The 22741-nt window shown below is 35.5% G+C and overlaps 1 protein-coding gene across 1 annotated transcript in view; it reads right to left on the bottom strand.

Annotated features, from left to right (window-relative positions):
* Positions 1–22525, bottom strand: part of ST18 (ST18, C2H2C-type zinc finger) — a 163743-nt gene extending 141218 nt beyond the window's left edge. Inside the window, exons 1-2 of the mRNA XM_026050101.1 lie at positions 22463–22525; positions 22019–22154 (exon numbers count right to left, since the gene is read on the bottom strand). Coding sequence (XP_025905886.1) covers positions 22019–22154; positions 22463–22501 — 175 coding nt within the window. The 5' untranslated portion in view covers positions 22502–22525. The remainder of the gene's footprint in view (positions 1–22018; positions 22155–22462) is intronic.
* Positions 22526–22741: the final 216 nt, after the last annotated feature.

Below are 22741 nucleotides of genomic sequence, written 5' to 3'. Positions count from 1 at the left end.
AAGGGAAGGGAAGGGAAGGGAAGGGAAGGGAAGGGAAGGGAAGGGAAGGGAAGGGAAGGGAAGGGAAGGGAAGGGAAGGGAAAAGATAGACAAGTTACGTAATTTTCCTCTCAGTGTATGACTATAGCTGCTTTATGACTACCCTAGTAAAACTATCTTGGAGTCACCTTCTCTTAGTGAAACTACATATCTACCTTTATCTTATTACTGTGAATAATTTCATACAATCAATCTGGATGTCTGTGAAAAGAAAGACACCAGCCTTCCAATGTGATATATCATATTTTATCCTGCATGTTTCCTGTACTACTCACTTCATTACATCTGTTATAGTTCATCCAATATTGGACTTTGTAACATATCTGTTAGATATCCTTGGGCAGATATCCATTGAAAATATGCTGCCAGATTCTACTAAGATATTCTGTAAATATATCTTGAACAAATAAGTGACCTTTTTTCCTGGAGGCAATCACATTCTCTGTCTTAAAAAAAAAAAAAAAAAAAAAAGCCCAAGCTAAATATATTTGCTTCTTTCCTAGAAGATATGAGGGGGCAAAACAGCCCTAATCATGGCTGCATTACTTTCTTAAGTGATGCTGACTTGGACTACAAGCAGGCTAAATCACAACAGGAAGTATTTCAGTGTATGCAATGAGGGAAAAGAGAGATATTTATAAAACTAATAATGATCAGGTACCAACAACTAGTAATACTAAGTTGTGTAATGCACAAAATGATACCTCAGTTACAAATTCTGAGACTCTGGATACTCAGAATAAGTGTTCATAGCTTATTTAGCAACTGCTTTTTAGTGTGGCATTGTAAAGAATGGTGGAGAGATGTTAAATAAAAGTCCCCAAGAAGTTGAATAAGAATAACGTTTTGGGACCTACACTTGGAACCTTTACAGCCATGCAGCAATGTACAAGCCAAGACACTATTTACAAATGCCCGTAAGGTTGACAGTTGCTTACTGTGTATAATTTACTCAGCCCTCTTCTASCCCTTACTAACTCTACAGTTCTGTAATAGTCCCTATCTTCTTCAGGGTAACCAATAATTCTTTATGTGGTACTAAATCAATGCTTGTCTGAAGTCCAGATAGACTAGATCTCTTGTCCAAAAAATGACTTATCTTACTGAAGAAAGATAACAGATTGATTTGACATGATCTATTAGCCCTTTGTTTTATCCCATTTACTCCCACATCTTCCATTCCTTCAATATTTCCCCCAAGTTTTTGCCTGATGGAATCATACGGGTAAGTCCATATTAGTTACTTATTTTTTTTCTTCTCTTAAATGCACTCACTATCTACGTTATTTTGCAATTTTATACAATCCAAATTATTTTAAAAAATATTGTTGATTGTGACTTTATATTCCAGTACTCCAAGAACTAGTTCATCTCCTTCTCTCCCTGTCTCCAGTACTTTGAACATTGTTCCCACCAATCCTTTAGCCTACCTGCCTTAGCTCCTGTATTCAGCACTGTTGCTATCAGAAACTGAAATAGGTCTCCTATGTTCAGCCTTGGTCCTGTTAAAAACTGAAAAAGGGGTTAATTCACTTTTGAATGTTGTAGATAAAAGATCATTTTAATCACATAGAGACCCCCTTTCTTCTTTATCTTATTTAATATTAATCCATTTTATATACTTTATTCAGAAATAGATTTGGAAAATATTCTCCTTTTTTTTCTGGAATAGGGATTCCATAGAATTTTTGCACCTCTAACTGGAAAAAATGTAGTCTCTTACAAACACACACACACACACACACACACACACACACACACACAAATTCCTAAGGCCAGGATTCTAGCTGATTTTACTAAATTTCTTAGTTTTTCCTTTGTAACTGAAAACACATTCATAACAAGACTAAATTAAAATTACAATAGCATTTCCAAACTTCTGAATGTTTGACTTTGCAATTTATATCTTTTTATGTTTAATATTTAGCATAAAATATAATATCTTGTGTAAACTATTTCCAGTTTATAAGAAATTGAATTGAAAATATTGACAACTAATTGATAGTGAATACAGGTATGTGTGTTTTCTGTGTGAATTATGGTTAGGCCTAAATGTCACAGAAATCAAAATCTTTCATTTGTAGCTTGATCTAATAAAATACAATTACAATGCCATCAGGAGGGAGGCATCTCTCTCACAGCCTGGTGAGCACCCTGGAGAGTATATTTTAAGTATGGTAGAGGGTAAATTAGCCACAAAACACCCATTAATGCTAATGAGAGCTCCATGGTTAATTTCCTGAGCATTGTGCTGAAAAGGTACAGTAGGTATTGGTTTTAAGCCTTGCTACCATACATTTAGACCAATAAGATATATTTTAAAAAGTGAAGAGACCATCTAATTGAAGAATTAAAGCTGACCTTATGGCATACCTTACACAAAGCAAGTTAGTCAATATACCAAATAAGATCTATTAGTAGCAGACACTTTTCTAATATGAATTTAGTATAGTATTTGTATGCAAGATGCAAATCAACTGCAAATGGAAGTAAAAAATTCACTTTAACACCATGATTAATCTTTCCTTTTTTACCTGGGCTACTATAGTCATCAGATTGTATGGGACACATTTCAAATGCATTAAGTTGCTATAACTTAGTCTGTCCATTCCATTGCAACTATATATCCATCATTATTTCTATAGTTAATTCTATTTCAGTGACATAATTCACTTACGTCACTTAGCTATAATTCAGTATTAAATACTATTTTTGAATGTTTACACTTCAAAATAAAATGCTAGAATTTAAGTGGAAGGTTCAGCTGTTACTTTGTTAACTGACGTATTTCTAACTCATGTGGTACAACAGCCATCTCTGATTACATGGACATTAGTGAAGCTTTTTATATGATGAGACAATGCTATTGAACAACAGAATCAAATCTCAAGGAAATGTTTTGTAATTTCATTAAAGTGGAATATGATTTTCCTTCCATGTATTGTTCAGGACATGTAGGATATCAGTCCCAGAAACACTTACAAATTAAATAAGTTTATTTTAATTAAAAAAAGAAAGACATTTTAGAATATCTTACTTTGGTGCAGAAAAATGTTGACTTTCTTTATGTTTGTATGATGGTCAGGTAACCATAGTACCTTTGTCAGCTCACACTGATCTCCCTGTAATTAAACTCTGTTTCCTTGGCTCTTTGTTTTGAATGCACAAGAAGAAAAATCCCCCAATTTGGTGTTCCTTTCTATAGATATTTCTGCCTCTTTTCAAAATATGAAATATTTGAAATTGGTAAACCTTTCCTTAAGCCCCTAGAAAAAAAAAAAACTGTCATAGAAAGACAGAAGGAAAACTTTTATTCTGTTTTCTTTCATATATTTCTTCAGTTACATACATTACACATAAGGGTTGCTTCTGCTTTCTTCTTGGAACAGACATGTTCCATGGCCACATTTTCACTTGGTAAGACTTTCAGTGCCAAAAAAGGAGCCATTTCTGTTCTCCAAATCACAGAGGTAAGCATTTCAGTATTTCACCACCTACCAAACAACTAGAATTCTTCAGCAAGTTTCCAAAGTATAAGTAGATCCATTGATTTTACTATGTTTAACACCAGTCAAGGTGTATAGTATGTAAAAGCAAAGAGTCTCGGCCCCAAATAACACATAACTTAAGCTCAGGGGAAGACTGTTGGCCCACACTCTATTATAACTGCACTCCTAGAATTCAGTTCATATTCATATCATTCAGGGCATATTCAAACTATGTAATGGCTGTATGGTCTGTGTAAATAAAGTATAAACAGAAAATACTCAACCCAGATTCACTTAGATGTGCATCTGGAAAAGGAAATTAACAACTGAAACATTTTCAAAACCATCATATTTAACTACATTTAAATACATTTAATTACCTAAATATTGTATAATTTATCTCTTAGGTACTAAGTTCTAGTATGCTCAATGGAATGTTGGATATAAGGATTTCTGATGCATGCAGTAACAGTTCCCTGAGAGGCATTTAGATTATCATTTTGTTTGTATTTGCAGGTGCTCTATATTTGAAGATTCAGTATACAAAACCTGCAGTGTGAGTATGAACTCTTGATTTTCACTGTGGTATCCAGAAGGCTTTTAAAAAGGCTTATTGGCTAGCAGCTGTTCATGGAAAGAACCATCATGCTCTTATGCACATAAAGAAACCTTAGACTTCACATAAATGTCACTCCTTTTAAGGTTCAGTCGTGCTATTCAGTTTCTCTAATGCATGAAGTTAGGGAAGCATACAAAACTGCAGGTTTCTCTCTCATTCAAGATGAAACATTCAAACAAATATTCAGCATATAATTCTCCTTATCAGTTTTTCCCTCGCAAGTCACACTTCTACTTAAGTTAATTCAATCCTAAATGAATGTTTGACATACAATTGGATATCGAATTGCCACTTTAAGAAGCCTTTGTAATACTACTAGTAACTGCTAACATAATTTACATATATATTCCTTTTATGTTCCTTCTACCACATGCTTTACAACAACAACCATTGCTCCAGTATGTCCAAACATAAACATGGCATTTTTTCTTTGCTTTAAGATACACAGATTAGCCCCAAAATCTTAGTTTGCCATATTCTAAAATGAGTTAGGAAGCTGGCTATTCAAAGGATTTATCAAAGCTACTATCCTTATCTGATGATGAACACTGAAATGATTATTCATCAGATTTTAGCTTTCARATCAAAGTGATATGGTACATGGAGAATTTTAGCTGCAGTAATTCAATGACACCCTCTGGGAAACAGAAGCTAGATTTTCAATGTTAATGCTTATCCATCCTCTAGTTTGTTTTGCAAAAATTCAGATGTTAGTCACACCTCAGGTTTCTCACACCAGGTTAGATTTCTCCATGCATGGAGTGAATGTCAATTATATACCTAATCCACAGACGAAGCTGATTCTATAGGTTTAGACATACAAGTACAAGTGATCAAATAGTCTTCCTAATAGAACGAAATCCTAATCATGCCAAGAAGGGACAATATTTCATGTTTGAAACTGTGTCTACTTTTAAAGACTCTCCAGCACAATTTTCATAATAAACAGATAGCAAAAAGATGCTGAAAAATAAGCTTGTGGAAAAATATGCTTGGGACCGTGGAGTGAAATGATGATTACTTTTCCTGTAACAATCTCTTTCTGGGAAGCCATATCAGAGAATACTAGATAGTTTATTTTGCTCAGAAAAATAAAAATTAAAAGGCTAAATAGAGATGCTTAGTAATAGTGATTCCTCTACAGAAAGCATAAACTCAGTGAAGGCTAGGGTGTTTCTTAGCAGGACATGCTATATCATTTGATAGCAAAAGGAAAAAAAAAATGCTGGCACTTAAAACTGGCAGTGTAGCTATCCATTTAAAACCCTGTATCAGATTACCAAAACCATGGGATGTCTTATATAAAGCTGGATAACATTCATGATCAGTTTGTATCCAGTACAAAGCTTCTCATAAATAAATAGGGCTAGAGGCATGTTTTGATGGCAGAGGGCAGCATACTGCTCTCTTCTTATTGAAAGATGGCCCTGTTTTAGTAAAGATATGTTTTGTTGGCAAAAACTCTGCTATCATCTGKTTAAGTGGAAGGATGTTCAGACATGAAGCTCAGGCAAACATTTTAGCTTAATCTTGAAGGCAACTGATTTACTTTGTAGCATTTCAAGGCTATTTATTTGACAGCACAGCAGCTTGTTTGCCTGAAATCAGTGTGACTCACAAAATCTTGTTAAAAAGGAATATAGAAGGAGAAAGGAGAAAAGTAACAAGAAAGAGAAAAAGAATTAGGATGACTTTGAAATATAAGTAGAAGGAATAAGGACTCATATTCCAAAGGAATAAGAGAATAAGAATATATCAAGTAAGCATAAATTTAACTGTATGTTCCACTTGAACCCTTTAGCGGAGCCCCCACTTACTTCTGGCCAGCAATTTTTCTTGCAAATAACTTCACAGGCATCAGTGGGACAGTTTCTGAAAGTTATTGCACTTTCATGTCACTTAGAAGTRGACAATTTAGTCTTTGAGATSATAATTCATAGAAATAACTACAGARTAGTCAAAAGAAAATATAGGACACAACTCTACATTTCACTGTATAAACTTAAATATCAAAGTATTGGAAAAGAGGTGGCAGTTTTAACCACTACGAACATATGAAATCAGTCTTTTAATATTTTTCTATGTATTTCACACTCACCCCCCCAAAAAAAAAACCTTATTTTTTCACTCATTGTTTTTGTATTATGAAATTGTGATGTGAAGAAAATTTTAAACATTAGATCTTCCCTTCCATTCTACTCCCTCATACATACCTGTTTTTTTCCACTAATGAATGGTAAACTATAGTGCAATTATTATTTAAATAAAAGAAATTGTTCATTTGGGAACATACTACTTAACATGACTTTGAATAGCCAACCCTGAAGATTTTGTAGTCATCCTTTGTGCTATTCTTTCCCATAAAATCCTAATCGACTATCCTTCCTTAGCCTAAATCAACATAGCTAACTTTTTATCTGAAACATTAGCTTATCTTTTTGTTAGAATATCTGTACTGAATTATTTAGACACTCAAAAATTTCCCTAGTATTGTTATAGAAAAGCTAATGCTGTTGTCAGTCTCACTTGAAGAAAAATTAGATAGTCACTTATCCTCAAAGTCAGATTTCCTTGTTACTGGCATACTACCAGTGAAACTGAGACCAGAGAGATATTTTCTGCAGGTCTGTAATACGTACAGCACTGACTGCTCTAATATTATCCTGTCTCAAAGATGTGATTCATTTCATATTTCTACATTAATGTGATATTTCTATATTCACTTTTAATACTTACTATATGCCTCCTTACTCTTTCACTTAGCTTGTCTTCTTTTGTGATGGTTTTGCCCTGTAACTGTCTTGCTGCTGTAGCTTAGTGATAGAGTACTTGACAGCTGAGGATTCATTTTTCCATTTTCAGTAAATGGGAATAGAGRCACTATCCTTAAAAAGAGTTCCTTTGATGTACAAGTTACAGATGCCCCTGTCACCGCAAGTCAATGGCCAACAGCCATCATTTCTTCATCACTTGTATGTAGGTGTGACATCCTCCATCTGTCTCTGTTGCCACTTACTAACCCAACAAACACAGCATTTAGGGAAAACAYGTAGGTAGATGGAATAAAGGGGTAAGACCTGTACAAAGGATAGATTACTCTCTCATTCTCACTGATCATAGCATTATCTGGTGGAATAGAAATACAATTAACAGTCAGAAGAAAAGGATTCAGCACAGTGAAGGGGACATATGACATAATCCCCCACAGAGCCCTTTGCTAGCCAAACTAATTGTTGTCACAGGTTGTGCTGTGAGGTTCACATGTGAGGCTGGGATCTACATGAAAAACTATTTTTGTCTGTCACTGCAGACCATCATAAGACCGTATTTTAAAATCACTTACCCAGTTTGCTTACTGGGTGTATCTAGAGAGACTAACCAAACTCTGTCTACAATATTTCTTACATAGAAGAGCAGCTGATTYCAGCTAATTAGCATTCTCTTATTATCTAATGCAGTACCTCTAAATTTCCTCAGAGTGCATTTCTCATTCAGTACCCAAAAAATTACTCCTGTAGCTCATCATGTATAATGCCATACAGTTTTTGAAATAAAGTAGAACATGTAGCTTAATTTAGTACTTTGGTCTGGTTGAATGGAGTCAAAAATGGCAGTTAATAATCTCTAGTTCTCCTTTGTTTTGCCTGTGACCAGTGAAGACCAGTGAAATGGTTTTACCATTTCACCCAAGTTGTAGCGTGAACCCCTTTAGCGGAGGAGTAAAGAGAATCCTCAGAGGGTTGTAGATATATGTTGCCGGAAAAGCACAACAAAATCTAACAAGATAAAGAACACTCAGGAACTGAAGATCTTTAAACAAGGAGACCTTTAATCAAAACAAATGGGTACTGTAGGAACTCTCTGGAGAAAGATTTCTACAAATGCTCTCATTTTCCTCTCCTTTCATTTGTTATTCCAGTATTTACTGTTTCCTGGAATTTGCTTTTCTTATTTTTTTGAATACAATAACAATCAATTTTTATATCCTGCAGTGTGGATGTATTTGTTACAATAGAAAAAAAAAGAGAGAGATTTAAGGGGAAAAAAAAAATATTTCTAAAATATCAAAAGAAGGGCACGAATAACATTGTTTCATTATGTTCTACTATTTATTCCTAACTGATATGCATTTTTCTGTGCCAGTTTTAATTAGGAACAATTATTCAGAATTTAAGTAGGTTTCCTGAGTGTGCAAACTGAGGTTAACTGAGAGAAAAGGTGCACAGTAATTCATTTTGTCTGTAAAAATCCTCAATATCTAAGCACTTGAATGTGCTGCTTTGAGCTCTAATCTGCCTGCTACATTGGACAAATCTTATCACTGCACTTTGATATTTAGCTTTCTACAGATTTGAAGTTTTTTGTTTTTGTAAGGAGCAGATAATCAGGATCTTATAACAATAGAAACCAGGCGAAGTTTCTCCTGACATCTATGTATGAAGTATCAAAACTGGATTAACAATAAAAATAAATTACAAGGAAAAAAAAAAAAAGAAAAACAGAACTATGCAACTGCATGAGATAATATATGTAGTAATATTATACCATAATATTATACCATAAAGCTTTAATCAACTCTAGATGTGTCCATGCATGGAGCATAGTTAGCCTGGAGTAGTTTTGCCTGCAGCTCCTCTGAAGACACAGGTGATGCAGCAAAAACAAATGCTGCTGTTTTGTCATATTTAAAATATGACATATTTAAAAAAAAAAAAGGAAAAAGAAGCTGATTAGCTTAATAGCTCTTACAGTGACTGACAGTAGTGGAATTCAGCAGCAGTTAGGGGCAATGTGATTGTGTCCTTCCAAGGACAAGGATCAGGGACCAATATTCCTATAGATATTTAAGCTACTGGCTAAATCCATTGTTTGGACCCTGGAAAAAGATGGGAAAGTCAGATGATAGGCTTTCAGCTTGGAAATCCTGTCCAGAGCAGAACAGAAGCATATCCCAAAGGGGCTGTCCTATTTTTTTTTTTTTCTCAAATGCTGATGATCATAAAGCTAGTGGGAAAACTGATCTATGGCTCAGTGGATACATGAACCAGTCTTTTGAAGGGCATTTTGTCAGACCACAAATATTCATCAAGAAACATTACAAGAATACTGATGGATCATTCCTGAAGTACCATGTGGCCAGGTTAGATAAGGCTGCAGGTATTAAAAAATTATACTAATAGGAAAATCTAACAGGTGAAAGGCCTAACACAAGGATTTCCATAGTATCCCTAGCAGGGGAGAATGCCTTCAGTGACAGAAAATTTTAGAGGATCCTAGCAAGGCCACACATCTACATATAGTAATACGTAGAGGGAGGGGTCCTCAACCTGCAGTAAGCACAATAAATATCAGAGACAAAATACAGAGAGCAGCTAATATCTGTGGATAATTGAAGTCTACTACCTCATGTCCCCAAGGACATTTAGTTAGTTAGTGACAAATCTGGATATTTTGCAAAGCTCTGTGGATTTACAGTCCTTCTAATAGAATTAGGAATTGCATTGAGACCAGATAAGGCTGATTCTATAGCATTCATAGATGAGGTTTGATTCAGAGCAGGAAAAAAAAAAACATTCCTTCCATTGTGTGCACTTTAGGCACAGTTCTTCAGATGTAAAGTTTGAGGGTACTACAGTACTACATTGGCATAGCTAGTAATCAAATGGTATAAGCTGATGGGCTGCATGTGACGGCTATGACACAGCAGCTGCCCCTCCTGTGGCTTACAGTTTTGAGAGTTTGCCTGCATATTTTTAATCGGCATATCCTTGATACTATGTGCTTCCATCAGTTCAATCCCTAGGCTCTTCAGTGAATATCTAAATTCTATTTGCAGAATATAATCTGGCTAGTGCCATTTCTGTGGCACTGTATATTACAGGCACTGAAGTTAGGATAATCATGACTGAATGGTATAGAGCTTGTCTTCATGATGACACAATCTCTAACTGCAAATAGCTCCCATCTGGAACTCAAATATTACAATGACAAATATTACAATGACAAGTTAATCTGATGTAACAAGCTGTAATATCTTACAAAYATACCCCTCATCTTGGATGAGGGGACAGAGTGCACCTTTTGCAAGTTTGCAAATAATATCAAACTGGGTGGAGTGGCCAACACAGTGAAGAGCAATCCAGAGGGCTGTGCTGCCATGYAGAGAGACCTGGACAGGTTGGAGAGTTGGGCAGAGAGGAACCTCATGAGGTTCAACAAGGACAAGCGCAGGTCCTGCACCTGGGGAGGAATTSTGAAAAAAACAGTATAGATTACTGRTTGACTTGCTGGAAAACAGCTCCGCAGGGAGGGACCTGGAAGTCCTGATYGACAACAAGTTCACCATGAGTCCGCAATGTAGCCATGTGACCTCATGGCCAATGGGATCCTGACTGCATCAGGAGTGTTGCCAGCAGGTCAAAGGAGGGGATCCAGCCCCGTCTCCTCAGCTTTGGTGAGGCCGCACCTGGAGTATTGCGTGCAGTTCTGGGCTCCCCAATATCAGAGGGATGTGGAGCTTCCGAGAGGGTCCAAAAGAGGGCAACAAAGATCATTAATGGACTGGGGCACCTATYTTAWGAGGGAAGACTAAATGAGCTGGGCCTGTTTTCTCTGGAGAAGTCTGACAGATGTGATCAATGTGTGTAATCATGTGATCAGTATGTAACTGATGGGAGAATGTAGGGAGGATGGGACCAAACCTATTTACCTATTTGTAAATAGGTTTTACAGAAAGAAGATAGTGAAAATTTTATGCTGGTTTTCAGAGGAGTCTTTGTCATTTCACTGAGTAGCCGCAGTGGAGAGCTGCTTAGAATACTGCTTTTTCACAACTTAGATTATCAGGAAAATTCTGTGATACTACCACACCAAATGCAGAAAGAAAATTTTCAGAATCGTCACACACTTAATTCAAATTGAAGGGTATTAAATAGGATTTGCCCACAACTAGCTTTTGCATTTTGTACACTGCATTCTGAAAAATATCCCTTCAAGATGAGAAGCTATGTAACTAAACTAGTGAAACTATTCCATATATCAGAAAAGGGGGGAAAAAAGTACATGCTGTGCGAAAGATTATTGCCAAACATACCACCGTGTTATTTTCAAACTTCAACTATATATTTTACAATTTATTTCAGTTAAAAATATACACGTGTCATCAGAAAAGCACTGAGGTCTGCCACTGTATTTTGGGTATCTGATCTTCAAAAGTGCTAAATATACAACAGCATTTCAAGAGAATGAAAGGAAGACATTCAAACCACTTATGCGTATTTGTTTATGGACTTGAACATACTTTCTCTATAAAGCAAAGCTTTCCCAAGCATACATTCCAGATACAGATTTTACAGTGGAAGTCCTTACAGCTAACCAGAGATACCAAGTCTAAAATGACTATAAAGGAAAGTATCTATATCTATCTATATTGATGTTCAAGAACTAATCTCTTTTCTTAGCATCATACAGTGTAGTCAARTATTTCATGGCAGCCTTCCCTAGTTTCTTCAAATAATACTGTTAATAACCGTGAGAAATTCTTCCTCTCAGGTCTGCATTCTCACCCTCTAGAAGCCTGGCTGGTAAATATACTTTCTGAAAGAACTATCCCTATTTAGATCCAGCTGTATGACACCAAATATACTTTGTTTCYTCGTGACTGTGATAATATGAGTAAAGAATATATAGTGCTGCTATRTAGTGTGACAAATTACATAACTGACCTATCTTCCCATTGAATGCTTATATGGAAACAATTACTTTATATAGAAATATTTTAAAATCCTTTTTAACTGTTAGGATTATATATAGTTAAAAGGGTGGTTTTGATTTTCAAATATCTATCTGAATATCTATCTTTAAAGCCTGCTTGGATGCAGCCCTGTGCCAYATGCTCTAGGTGACCCTGCATGTGCAAGGGAATTGAACTAGATGACCTCTGAGCTCCCTTCCAACCTTAAGCATTCTAYGATTCTATGAAATCTGCCTTTAATTTTAATTTGACCGCAACTAAACGGAGTAAGGTTCATTTTTTTGCTTTTCTGTAATAGGCAGAAAAATTTAAGAGAAGCAATGTCACGATAAATGAACAAGGTGAAGTACTATTTAATGCTTTGGCAGTCCAAGCATTAGTATTATGTTACATCTCTCTCTTGGTCACTTCCAAAGTCTATTAAAAAAAAAAAAAAAAAAAAAAAAAAGGAAGAAAGAACTTTAAAATTGCAATGCCCAAGTGCTGTGTCCCTTTCAATTTGCTTGACATTTGTTTTTCAGTTCTACTGATACAGAAGGCAACACTTCTTGTGTAACAGTAGTCTGTCCGTTTTTTCCCACAGCCATCACACACCATGGATGAAGTCAGCAGGAATGGAACACGCCGCACAGTTCTCGGCTGCCAGCCACAAGCTCGCAGGCTGCTACAGCCAGGACTGCATTTATTACTTCCATGTTTTATATGGGGGCATTGCTTTYCTGGGAACAACTTCCAGTACGGTGGGAGCTTAGGTAGCACCAAATACAACACATTTCAGAGGAGATGTTTTCTCTCTCTCTTTTTTTTTTTCCCCAAGCATTTTGATACTAGCAAACAAAGCTAGTGCATGTGTTCCAGAAATGAAGCTTGCAGGCTGAGTGGAGAGGAAGAGCATTTACAATGTGGAATTGATCCATTTTAAGTGTTCTAGTTGGCAAATGAGTTGGAGTACTGAAAGAAAAAAAAAAAAAAAAAAGACTAGAGACTGTAACAGATAATCTGGCATGAATCAAGGACAATATTTTGTAGGTGGCTTCAGCACAGAGCAAGGTCCATTATGCTCAAAGGACACTGCAACAGAACAATGGAAGCAGACAGGAAGTCTGCACTAATAAATATGCCCACTGGGCCAGTGCCACTGCCTCGCATGGCATAGATACATACAGAAGGATTATACACTAAATGGTGCAAACACAGTCCAGTCCATCTGTCATAAACATTAAGTCCAAAGGCCACAGGTGCAGATTGCACTAAAAAGTAAAAATTACATGCAGACAGAGACCACTTCATGTAATATGGAGAAGAAGAAGTTAAAAAAAARGAAAACAGCAATACAAAACAAACAAAAAAAAATCCAGTGATTTGTTTCCAATCAATAGATGTTCTCGGAACAGCCTTGTTTGTCCTTGGCAATCACTTCTTCCTTTCCTTCTGTTATTGTAAATTCATAACATAGATTTTAYTTTACAAAAGTGCTCTGAATATACAAGACCATTTTTTATTCAGTTAATAAATCTACTTAGTATTTGGGAAGAAAAGGTAAATAATTTAAAGTAGGATTCAGTCCATCATTCCAGTTTCGGACTACAGTGTGCAGAGAAGAGGATATGTTTTCTCTTTAGAGATGGTAGATGGGTTCAGGTACATCTTGTTTAAGGTATATTCATATACTGAAAAGGTAAGTAAAAAGGAAAATAATTTATTTCTAGCTGTCATAGTTTCTCTAGGGAAACGCAAGGGACATTTGTGTCCAATAGGCCCAAAAAAACAAACAAAAAACCATTCTACAGCCATTTTACGTAATACTTTTACATGTACTTTTACATTTCTCATACTGAATATACTGAGTATGTCCACTATGCCTCTGTAATTTACCTATATAACACKACACACTAGATAAAACACTTGAAGAGGGTTTAATTTTTCTCTTATTTCAGAATCACCACAGGCTTGCAACCAAACAGCCAAAAATACAGGGGAGCAGGGGACTCTGATAACATGAAGCTATACTGAAGCTGTAATGGGTCCCCAAAATAAAATTCAGACACTCCCAAGAAAAATGGTTTTCTCTTTAGCTACCAAATCAATTGTATTTCAAACTTGTGGAAATAAGACGTTCAAAACCGTCCCTTTTGAGTCACAATGATGTATTTGTTGAACCTGGCTTGCATTGTTAGCCATTGGAATGAGACTGCCACTTCTTCACAGCAGCACTTGCGAAAGTGCCTTATAAAAGCTGAAAGCAGTAATTTTTTGATGATATGTCAAATAGTGGTAGATTCATGTATAGAATCATTTACCTTGGTTTAATATCTACTTTCTCAGAAACACTATTGCTGTTTCATGAACAGAGGTAGTTTTATTCATGCAAAAACCTGTGGAACTTTCTCCAATGGAACAGGCATTATCTTCTCATCTTTAGTCAGCATTGTCCATTTGCGCCCAATTCACTCACTAGTGAAATCTGACCTGCAGAAATCACTGAGCGAACCTGGTGACTTTGTGATGAAACTAACTTTAATACTATATGTACAAGTAAATAAGATGTACTGGATTTTCCCTCTCTTCGGGGCAGATTTTTGATAATTACAGCAGATGCTACGATCATCACAGTAACATGTATGAATACTATTTCTTTGTTGTGCTTCCAGTCAAATACTCTCAATATTTAATATTACAGAAGGAAGTCAACTGAATAATACTTTCAAAATATTACAAMAGCATTCAAAGACCCAAGAAGTCTTTAATTCTATAGTTATGATTTGTATAGTCCCCCTATAGTTTTTAATTTTTGAGAGATAACATATTAACATGGCACTAATAAGGATCTGAAAAGCCTAAGTCTGGTAAATTAACTTTTGACAAGAGCTAACTATGGGCAACATCATTCTCATTTTCCTAAAGGCTTAAAGCATTTAGGAAAGTGTTTAAATAAAAAATAAATAAAATTTTAAAAAGGCTCTATTGGATGTTTCTCTACTGATGATTCCAATATTTTAGCTGTGATTTCTGCCTTTCAGCTCTCTTGAGTTTTAATTCTTTTAACCAGTTCACATCTCCGTTCTGGTCAACAGGTGACTAGATGCAGTCCCTATTTTGCAGGTTTGTGGATCCCTCTCCCACTAGGGAGGTAAGTTGCTCCYTTACTAGGGACTTTTGCAGCATCTATCTTCCAGGTAATTATTCCTACCCTGAAGTGGCATCAATACCTTTGACTTCAGCTGGCCCTACTGCTCTGCTTTCCCCATTTCTCAGTGACAAGGAYAATCCTTAGAAAGCTTCCTCTCCTTGACTCAGTCTACTTTTTCAATTGCAAGCAGACAAGTCCTTCCTCTGCCACACAGTAAGCCAGCTAGCTCTCATATAAGAACCATGGAAAGAAAGAAGCTTGGCCTTGCAGCAACACTTACATTTTGCAGCCAATGCCATGACGTTTGGTCACACAGTGCGAGGTCACTCATTTCTCATTAGCTTGGAGATCAGGTGGAGTTTACACCCGCTTCACTTGCAAACAGATTCCTGTTCTAGGAAGTCGAGGAGGAACTGAAAGAAGTTTCAGCCATCCATTACTAACCTTTRTCACCCAGATCCTTATCACCGTGTCTTTTCACCATGAGACTGGCAATGTACATGCTTCCAACTGCTGCTCCTCAAGCTATTGTGTTGTCACCACATTTCCTCYTCAGTACTGCATCATGCTGCCATCTCTCCCCTGTGACCTCAGCCGGTGAGGAATAGGAATGGTCATTTCATGCCAGAATGCCCAAGAGGGAATGGTACCAACTTGTAATTTGTTCCAGGCTGCTCCTTTCCTAGATACTGTGCTATCACATAGCCATAGAAACCACCTATCTAGAGTCCTGAAGYACAGCTGTCTCACTGCAGTGTTAATTTTTCAATTCAACTATTTAAAACAGGTAAGCTATAACAATGCATTACCATTTTTGAGAATGTGAAGATACGATTAAGTTGCATCAATTATTATTCAGTTCATTGATGTACTATCTCATATTTCTGCAATCATACTTTTCAGAATTTCAGAATATTTCAGAATATTTAAGGTTGGAAGGGACCTCTACAGATCATCTAGTCCAACCTTCCTGCTCAAGCAGGCACACCAATAGCATCAACTAAAGATGAATTTCCTATTTTACTAGGCCCTAGCATTAGGGCTATACAGAAATGACCAAGCCACTGGGTGCTGGCCCTGGGCAGTAAAGCAAACATAGCAGATAATAATGTGAGAAGCTAATAAAATTTACAGATAGTGCTTTGAGAAATAGCTGGATTTTACAGGTAGGCATGAGTGAGTTATGTGAGACCAAACTTCATAGATAAATGAAGAAGAGCATTGGAAAGAGCACACGCAAAGTGAACTATGCTCAGGCCATAGAATATGTAATTCCATATGACATGTTGGTGATGATGTSATGATTATGATGATGTGATTCTGTATGATATCTTGAGTATGTAGGTAACGATATCACAAACAACATTGAACAATGGATACAGCTGTGTATCCATAGAACTGTGACCTAGAAGCAAATGGAATAGACTGTTTGAGAGGAGACTAGAGCAGGAAAAGGAATTACGAGGGCAGTGAAAGCAGATTTCAGGACGTAGGAAAAGCAACAGCAAGCTGCATGATTCCTGAAAACAGTGCTGTCTGAGGATACTCTCTGGGCACTGCTGCTCTTCACAACCTAGGTCACAGCAACCAACCAAATTTGCTGTGACCGTACTGTACTATACACATATCAAATGTACTTCTGCAAGCAGGTGGATTGGGATGAGGGGAAAGAGATTTCTCTAATAGGAGAATGTGCCAGTGGGGTGTTGGTATTACTGTGTTGGTACCTATTTTAGGCCTGATTGCATTGGCACCTTCCCCAATACTTCCTAACATCTTCCTGAGTATATGTCCATAAGGATTTCCTGAGTATAAATCCACAAGGTTGACTACAAGATCATGTTCCCAAGTATAGTAATTTCTATTGATGAATCCTTTCCATTTCTTTGATCCTCATGTCTCAACTGTTAGTCATGTTTTGTTTTGGCAYAGGCCAAAAAAATGCCTGCTAATCACTCCTTGCTTTTCAATATCTTCACTTCCRAATCTAGCTGCCATATTTTCCTGCAGAAATTTCATAATGTGCTTTGTATGTATTCATATACATAAATTTTATAAAACATATGTATACTAATAAAATGTTTCAGTATGCATACACATAGGTGAAAAGTTTAAAATATACATATGTCCTTTCCTGGGCTCACATAAAAACATGTAGATTGCTATAMATTTTCTATTAACAGCACTGGGACAAACTATCACATACAACCAAAATAGTTGCCTACTAAAGAAAAATATAAGWCTGCTTGTTAAATATTTCATATTTTGTGAAGCCTATTGTTAGTGCTCCCTTGCATTATATTAGGTAGTCACTTATGTGTGTTACGTGAGCACTTTTTGGTATAGTAAGATTTTGTGGCAAAAGAATTATTATGCAGTATAGAGCCAAACATAAAAATCTACTCTGCGGAAAGAATTGTTAAAAACAAAGCTCTTCAGAAATTACTTTGCTTGTAAACATAACCACAAGAGATGTATATTCACTAGAAAAAAAAATGAATATTTATTTGATTTACAAAAAGATGACAGTGTAAATTTTGACCACTTAGAAATACATAGTTATGTGAGAAACAATTAGGATTTTGACTGTGAAAAGGAAGCATTAACTGCAGTTATATTTCAATGTTAATGTTGACATTATATATATAATATATAATATATAATATATAATATATAATATATAATATATAATATATAATATGTAATATGTAATATGTAATATATAATATATAATATATAATATATATATATATATAATTTATATATATTTATATATTTCCTGGTATTGAGATACATTGAATTCAGCTTCCAATTGATTTCAATAGGAAATTAATAACATCAATAAGAGGCTGGACTATTATGTTGAATCTTGACATATGAAGAAGTGAATAAATAAAAAACTGCAATAACAACAAAAAAACTAATACTGACTTAAGCTACACAATGAAAGGGACGGGTAACAAATTTCTGATACAATTCCATAAAGTAAAAAAGAACAGCTCTACCAGCCAGTCTTACGCAGTCAGTGAAAAACACCATTCCTGATGTTTTYCATTCTTAGAAGAATAGTTATCTCTAAAAATCCTGACGTAAAGCAGTAGAACACTAACATGTAAATTATATTGATGTTTTCTTTTGATACAGAAAATTTTATTATTAGAAATKAATTAATAATCTATCTTTTTTTTCCTTGTGGAATGTTTGAGGTTATAATTTATTTGCCTACATTTATTATTCTAATTCATTGCCTCTAGTTTATTTTAGATTATTTTGCAATCTGTAGATTGATAACATAATTACAGGTAAGGAAACTTAATTAATTCAATTTCTGATGCAAAAAARCCAGTTTTCTTGCTTATATGCAGAGATTTTCAGTAGTACATTTGTCTCAATTTCTGATCACCACTCTCTGAATTGCCATCTAGAGATAAAACCACAGTATTTTCATACATGCTTAAACAGACCATACAATGCTATAGTTAGATGACAGATTATTCCACATCAGCTAATGCAAAATATTAGAAATCACCTTCATACACACACACACAAACACACATACATACACACGTGTGCATGCACCTGCACATATGCACATACAGAAAGAGTGGATAAACTTTCCTGTGACATAAAACCAAGGTACATCACAATAGAATAATTTAACTCCRCATAGCTGCTTTGCATTAAAGAATTTTTACATACCAAATACTAATCTATTAAGTGATTAGGAATCTTACTGATAACACGAACCTACTGTTCCTTAATCATGAACAATACTACTGTGGTGTCCTGTATTTGATCTGGGTCTAGATAAGAATAGCATATTTCTTGACTGAATTACACATGTCCAGCATCATTATTTTGGTCCTTGAACTTTGGGAGGTTATATCATACAATGTCATGGAAAAAGGCACACCACATGTTCATGCAATTTATCACATAAGGAAACTTAATTGAAGCAAAACAATATTTAGATTTTTGGACTTTAAAATTTACTGGTTAAAGCCAGTTCACTCAATATAGTAAGAAGCAACTTTACTTCACTCTTTGCACTACTCTTCAGGAAATGCATTTGATGATGGTTTCTCCCCAACAATGGCTAATAAAGATAAAGAGTATCAGTTACTATAAATGAGCTGTTCCACTCTGGTACAGCAAAACACAACTTCTCACATGTTCTACATCCTGTGAAATGTGAAAAAGATTCCCAGAGTAATATTGTGTATGAAAATGATATGGACATAGGATTTTTTTCTGGGAAAAGAAGGTGGATTAAACTTTTGGATTCTAATCTATTTGCTCAAAACAAAATCAAAGCAAGAAGTGAAATAAGAAGATGTCCTTAAATAAAGTGCAATTTCATCTAAAAAAAAAAACTAGAGTTCCATGTATAGCAGGAGATCTTTGACCAGGAAGTCCAGGTGCAACTGGATTACAGGTCATGCACGTGATGTTACAGTGAAGTGTGGAAATGAACATACCTTGTGGGTCAGACATTCAAGAGAAGTTAATGACATCGCTAATGCTTTCGTACCTCGCTTTATGCTGTCAATAGTTGTCAAAGTCACCAGCGAATTTCAGAAACACCAATAAAAGAGTTACTGAGTCTCTAGCACTTAATCTTCATCTGTTAAATCCTTAGGAATTTTTAAAGTTTCAACARGTACAATTAATAGCAAAATACTTTCCAAAGTACTTAGTTACAGAGCTAGTAAACAGAATGGAGATGTACGGTTTGGGTTTTCTAGCTTCACAGAAACCAACCTAAACATAAGCTTTTACAGCTCATATGTGTTGAAAGACCATTTCATGAACAGGCTACACAGGTTGATTCTTATCCTTCTTTTAAATCTCACACACGCAGAAATAAAAGTCACAAGAAACTATGGCTTTTAGAAAAGAAACGATAACTCAGCTTTATACAGAGTCTGACTGTGTTTCACTCTCTATGTATAAATTTGTACTCGCATGCATATACACATACACATATACATACACATATATTATATATATTCATATATAACTACACATGGGTATAAAAACACACATGAAAATAAGATGGTGATTTTAAAATCATTGACTAATTTTAATRCTCCAAATTTCTGTTATCCCAAAATGAGGAATAATTCTTCTGTTATTTTAACTTCCAGCATCTGAAAACGTGACTCTTAAARACAATCCTCTATCTTCATAATCCTCTACATAAACATGACCTAGATGCATTTCTCTTTGCAACATTTGCAATAAGTTCTGTAATAATTCTAGCACCTATAACATGCATTGCAAGCTATAGCATGCTACAAAATTCACTGTCACTTAAATTACGCTATTTAAACATTCTGTCATTATAATTTTTTAACAAGTATTTTTAACATTTCTCTTTGAAGAATACAACAGTATTTATTGTAAACCATATTCTGTTACTACATTTTAAATGAAAGTTATCTATTAGAAGTATAGAATGTAAAATTACAGCACTCCGCTTATATTTCAGCACTGTGTACTGACCTCTACTGGCTTGTCCACTGTAGCTTCCATAAATACTAAACACAGCTTAATTTTATCAAACCTTTGCACTCTCCCACTCCAATTCAGTAATAAATTTAACTCTCTGCCTCCTGCCACATTCTGTCTGAACGAAACATAAAAAAGCAAAAAAATTCCAATTTCTCACTTTACCTATAGTGAGTAAGACACCAGGAAAAAAAAAACATCATTTAGAAAAAGAAAATCTAACATTACACATGTAATTGTAAAAAAAAAAAAAAAAATCTGAAAACTCCATCTTACTACTTCGGTTGTATTTATGTCAGACTGAATAATTTATCAGTTTTGATTTATTCATCTGCTGCCTCATGTGTGCATCATTATTATCCATTTGCTATACAAAACATTTTTACTTTTTCCAGTACCTAACATCTGACCAGTGATTCAGGCCAGTAGTATTAACATAACACAAATAACAAAGCCATGAATAAAAATTCGTCATCTTCAATCATCCCTTTTGACGGACTTCTGCTTCAGAGAACACACTTGTCTCTAGAAGCCTCTTCAGAGGAAATATTTGCGGTAATTAGAACAGAGCTGGCAGCTTATACACCRCAAAATAGTGGATCAAAGTACAGAGCAAGTCTGACATTATAAAAGTATCACTGTGAACAGTCATTACTGTATTTTATTGAGAAAGTAATATTGTCACCTTATCCTTACTGAGCATGAGGTGTGACCAATCTACTTCCTAAACAATCACAACAAAAAAAATTACATCTAGATCTTCCTATGCCTTATGCATAAGTTTAAGCAACTCCAAATGTCTTTAAAATGTCTAGAAAAGTCTTTAAAATGTCTAGAAAAAATGATTGTTCAGTGCAGAAAATGAATGTTGGTTTTGTTGGCATACATAGCAAAGCACATCACATATTTTAAATCTTTTTCAAAATTAGTTATTTGTGAAGATATTTTGTATAATAATTTACCTTTCTTTTATTTCCTACATATACCCACATCACTCGTTTCATTGAGCATGAGCCTAGAAAATATTTATTTTGAATGGATATCTGAGCTATGTATGTGGTTTTGGGKTTTTTTTTTTTTTGTAAGTTTCCCTTGACTTCTTATACACTCCGATTTCTCTGCCTTCATTTACAGCAGCTGATCCTTTCATCATTAAGCATTCTCGCTGCCAATATTTTAAAATTGCAAGCAAAAAACTAATTAAAAAAAAAAACACTAGCAATCACCCCTTCCTCTAGATTCAGGGGGAAAAGTGGCTGGTGTCCTTGGCACTCCGCGTGGGCATTTCCCCCGTGATGACCAGCAGAGGGAGGAGAGGGGGTGACCACAGAGCCCAGACTAATCCCCCAGGTTAAACTGCCCGGGAGCCTGTTTACCATCAGTCCAAGCACAACCAACCCATCTTTAACATCTGTGGTGAAAACTCAGACGTGAGGTTTGCCAGAAAATACATTGATGCTATTTTTTTTTCATCTTACCTTTACCTGGTGAGTCATAATACGTATCCAAAAGTCTGTTGTCTTCTGATTTTGATGGATTTGTCAACACTCTGCTGCTTTGACTGCTGCTTCTAGGACTTCGATGAACGAGTGGATCTGGTCTCCTTGTTCTGGCCTGTGAGGAAAGAAAATCTTTTGATATTTTATCGTTAGAACTGGGCCTTTGCTCAGTACACTGGAGCAAAGACATAACAGCTCTGAGACTTGCAAATCAGTATCATTTTCCTTAAGTGGGGAAACATAATCAGTCCTAATTAGATTTTCCTAACGTACAAATGAGTTAAAGATATTGATTTTTACTGAACCTGTTGCCTGGATCACAGTAAAACTATCTTCTTTTTCAAAAGGGATTTTCAAGCAGAATTTCAGGCAGCTCCATACAAAAAAATACTCCACAGCAGCCCCAATAACTTTTTTCCTTACCTCTGGTATCCCAGTGAGGTCACATTGTGTTAAAAACATCCTGTCAAGCTTGGTACAAAAGGGCTCCAAAGAATCAGAATGTAGAAGCTATGCAACTTGCTGACTAACTTTCCTCTGTGTTATTTACCAACCGCACAAAGAAAATGCTGTCTATTCAAAACACAGTTCAAAACTCTCTTCACAGAAAGTGAGTGAACAAACAGTCCCATGTCCGATGCTGCAGTCACATCTCCCATGAGGCCCGGTGATAGCTCTGGGGCATGGGACCGAGTGACACCA

Source organism: Nothoprocta perdicaria, unplaced genomic scaffold, assembly GCF_003342845.1.
Source record: "Nothoprocta perdicaria isolate Ctin4 unplaced genomic scaffold, notPer1 scaffold_65, whole genome shotgun sequence".
Classification (NCBI taxonomy): Eukaryota; Metazoa; Chordata; class Aves; order Tinamiformes; family Tinamidae; genus Nothoprocta; species Nothoprocta perdicaria.
The sequence above is the reverse complement of the archived record's forward strand: the minus strand, read 5'-3'. Positions and strand labels throughout refer to the sequence as shown.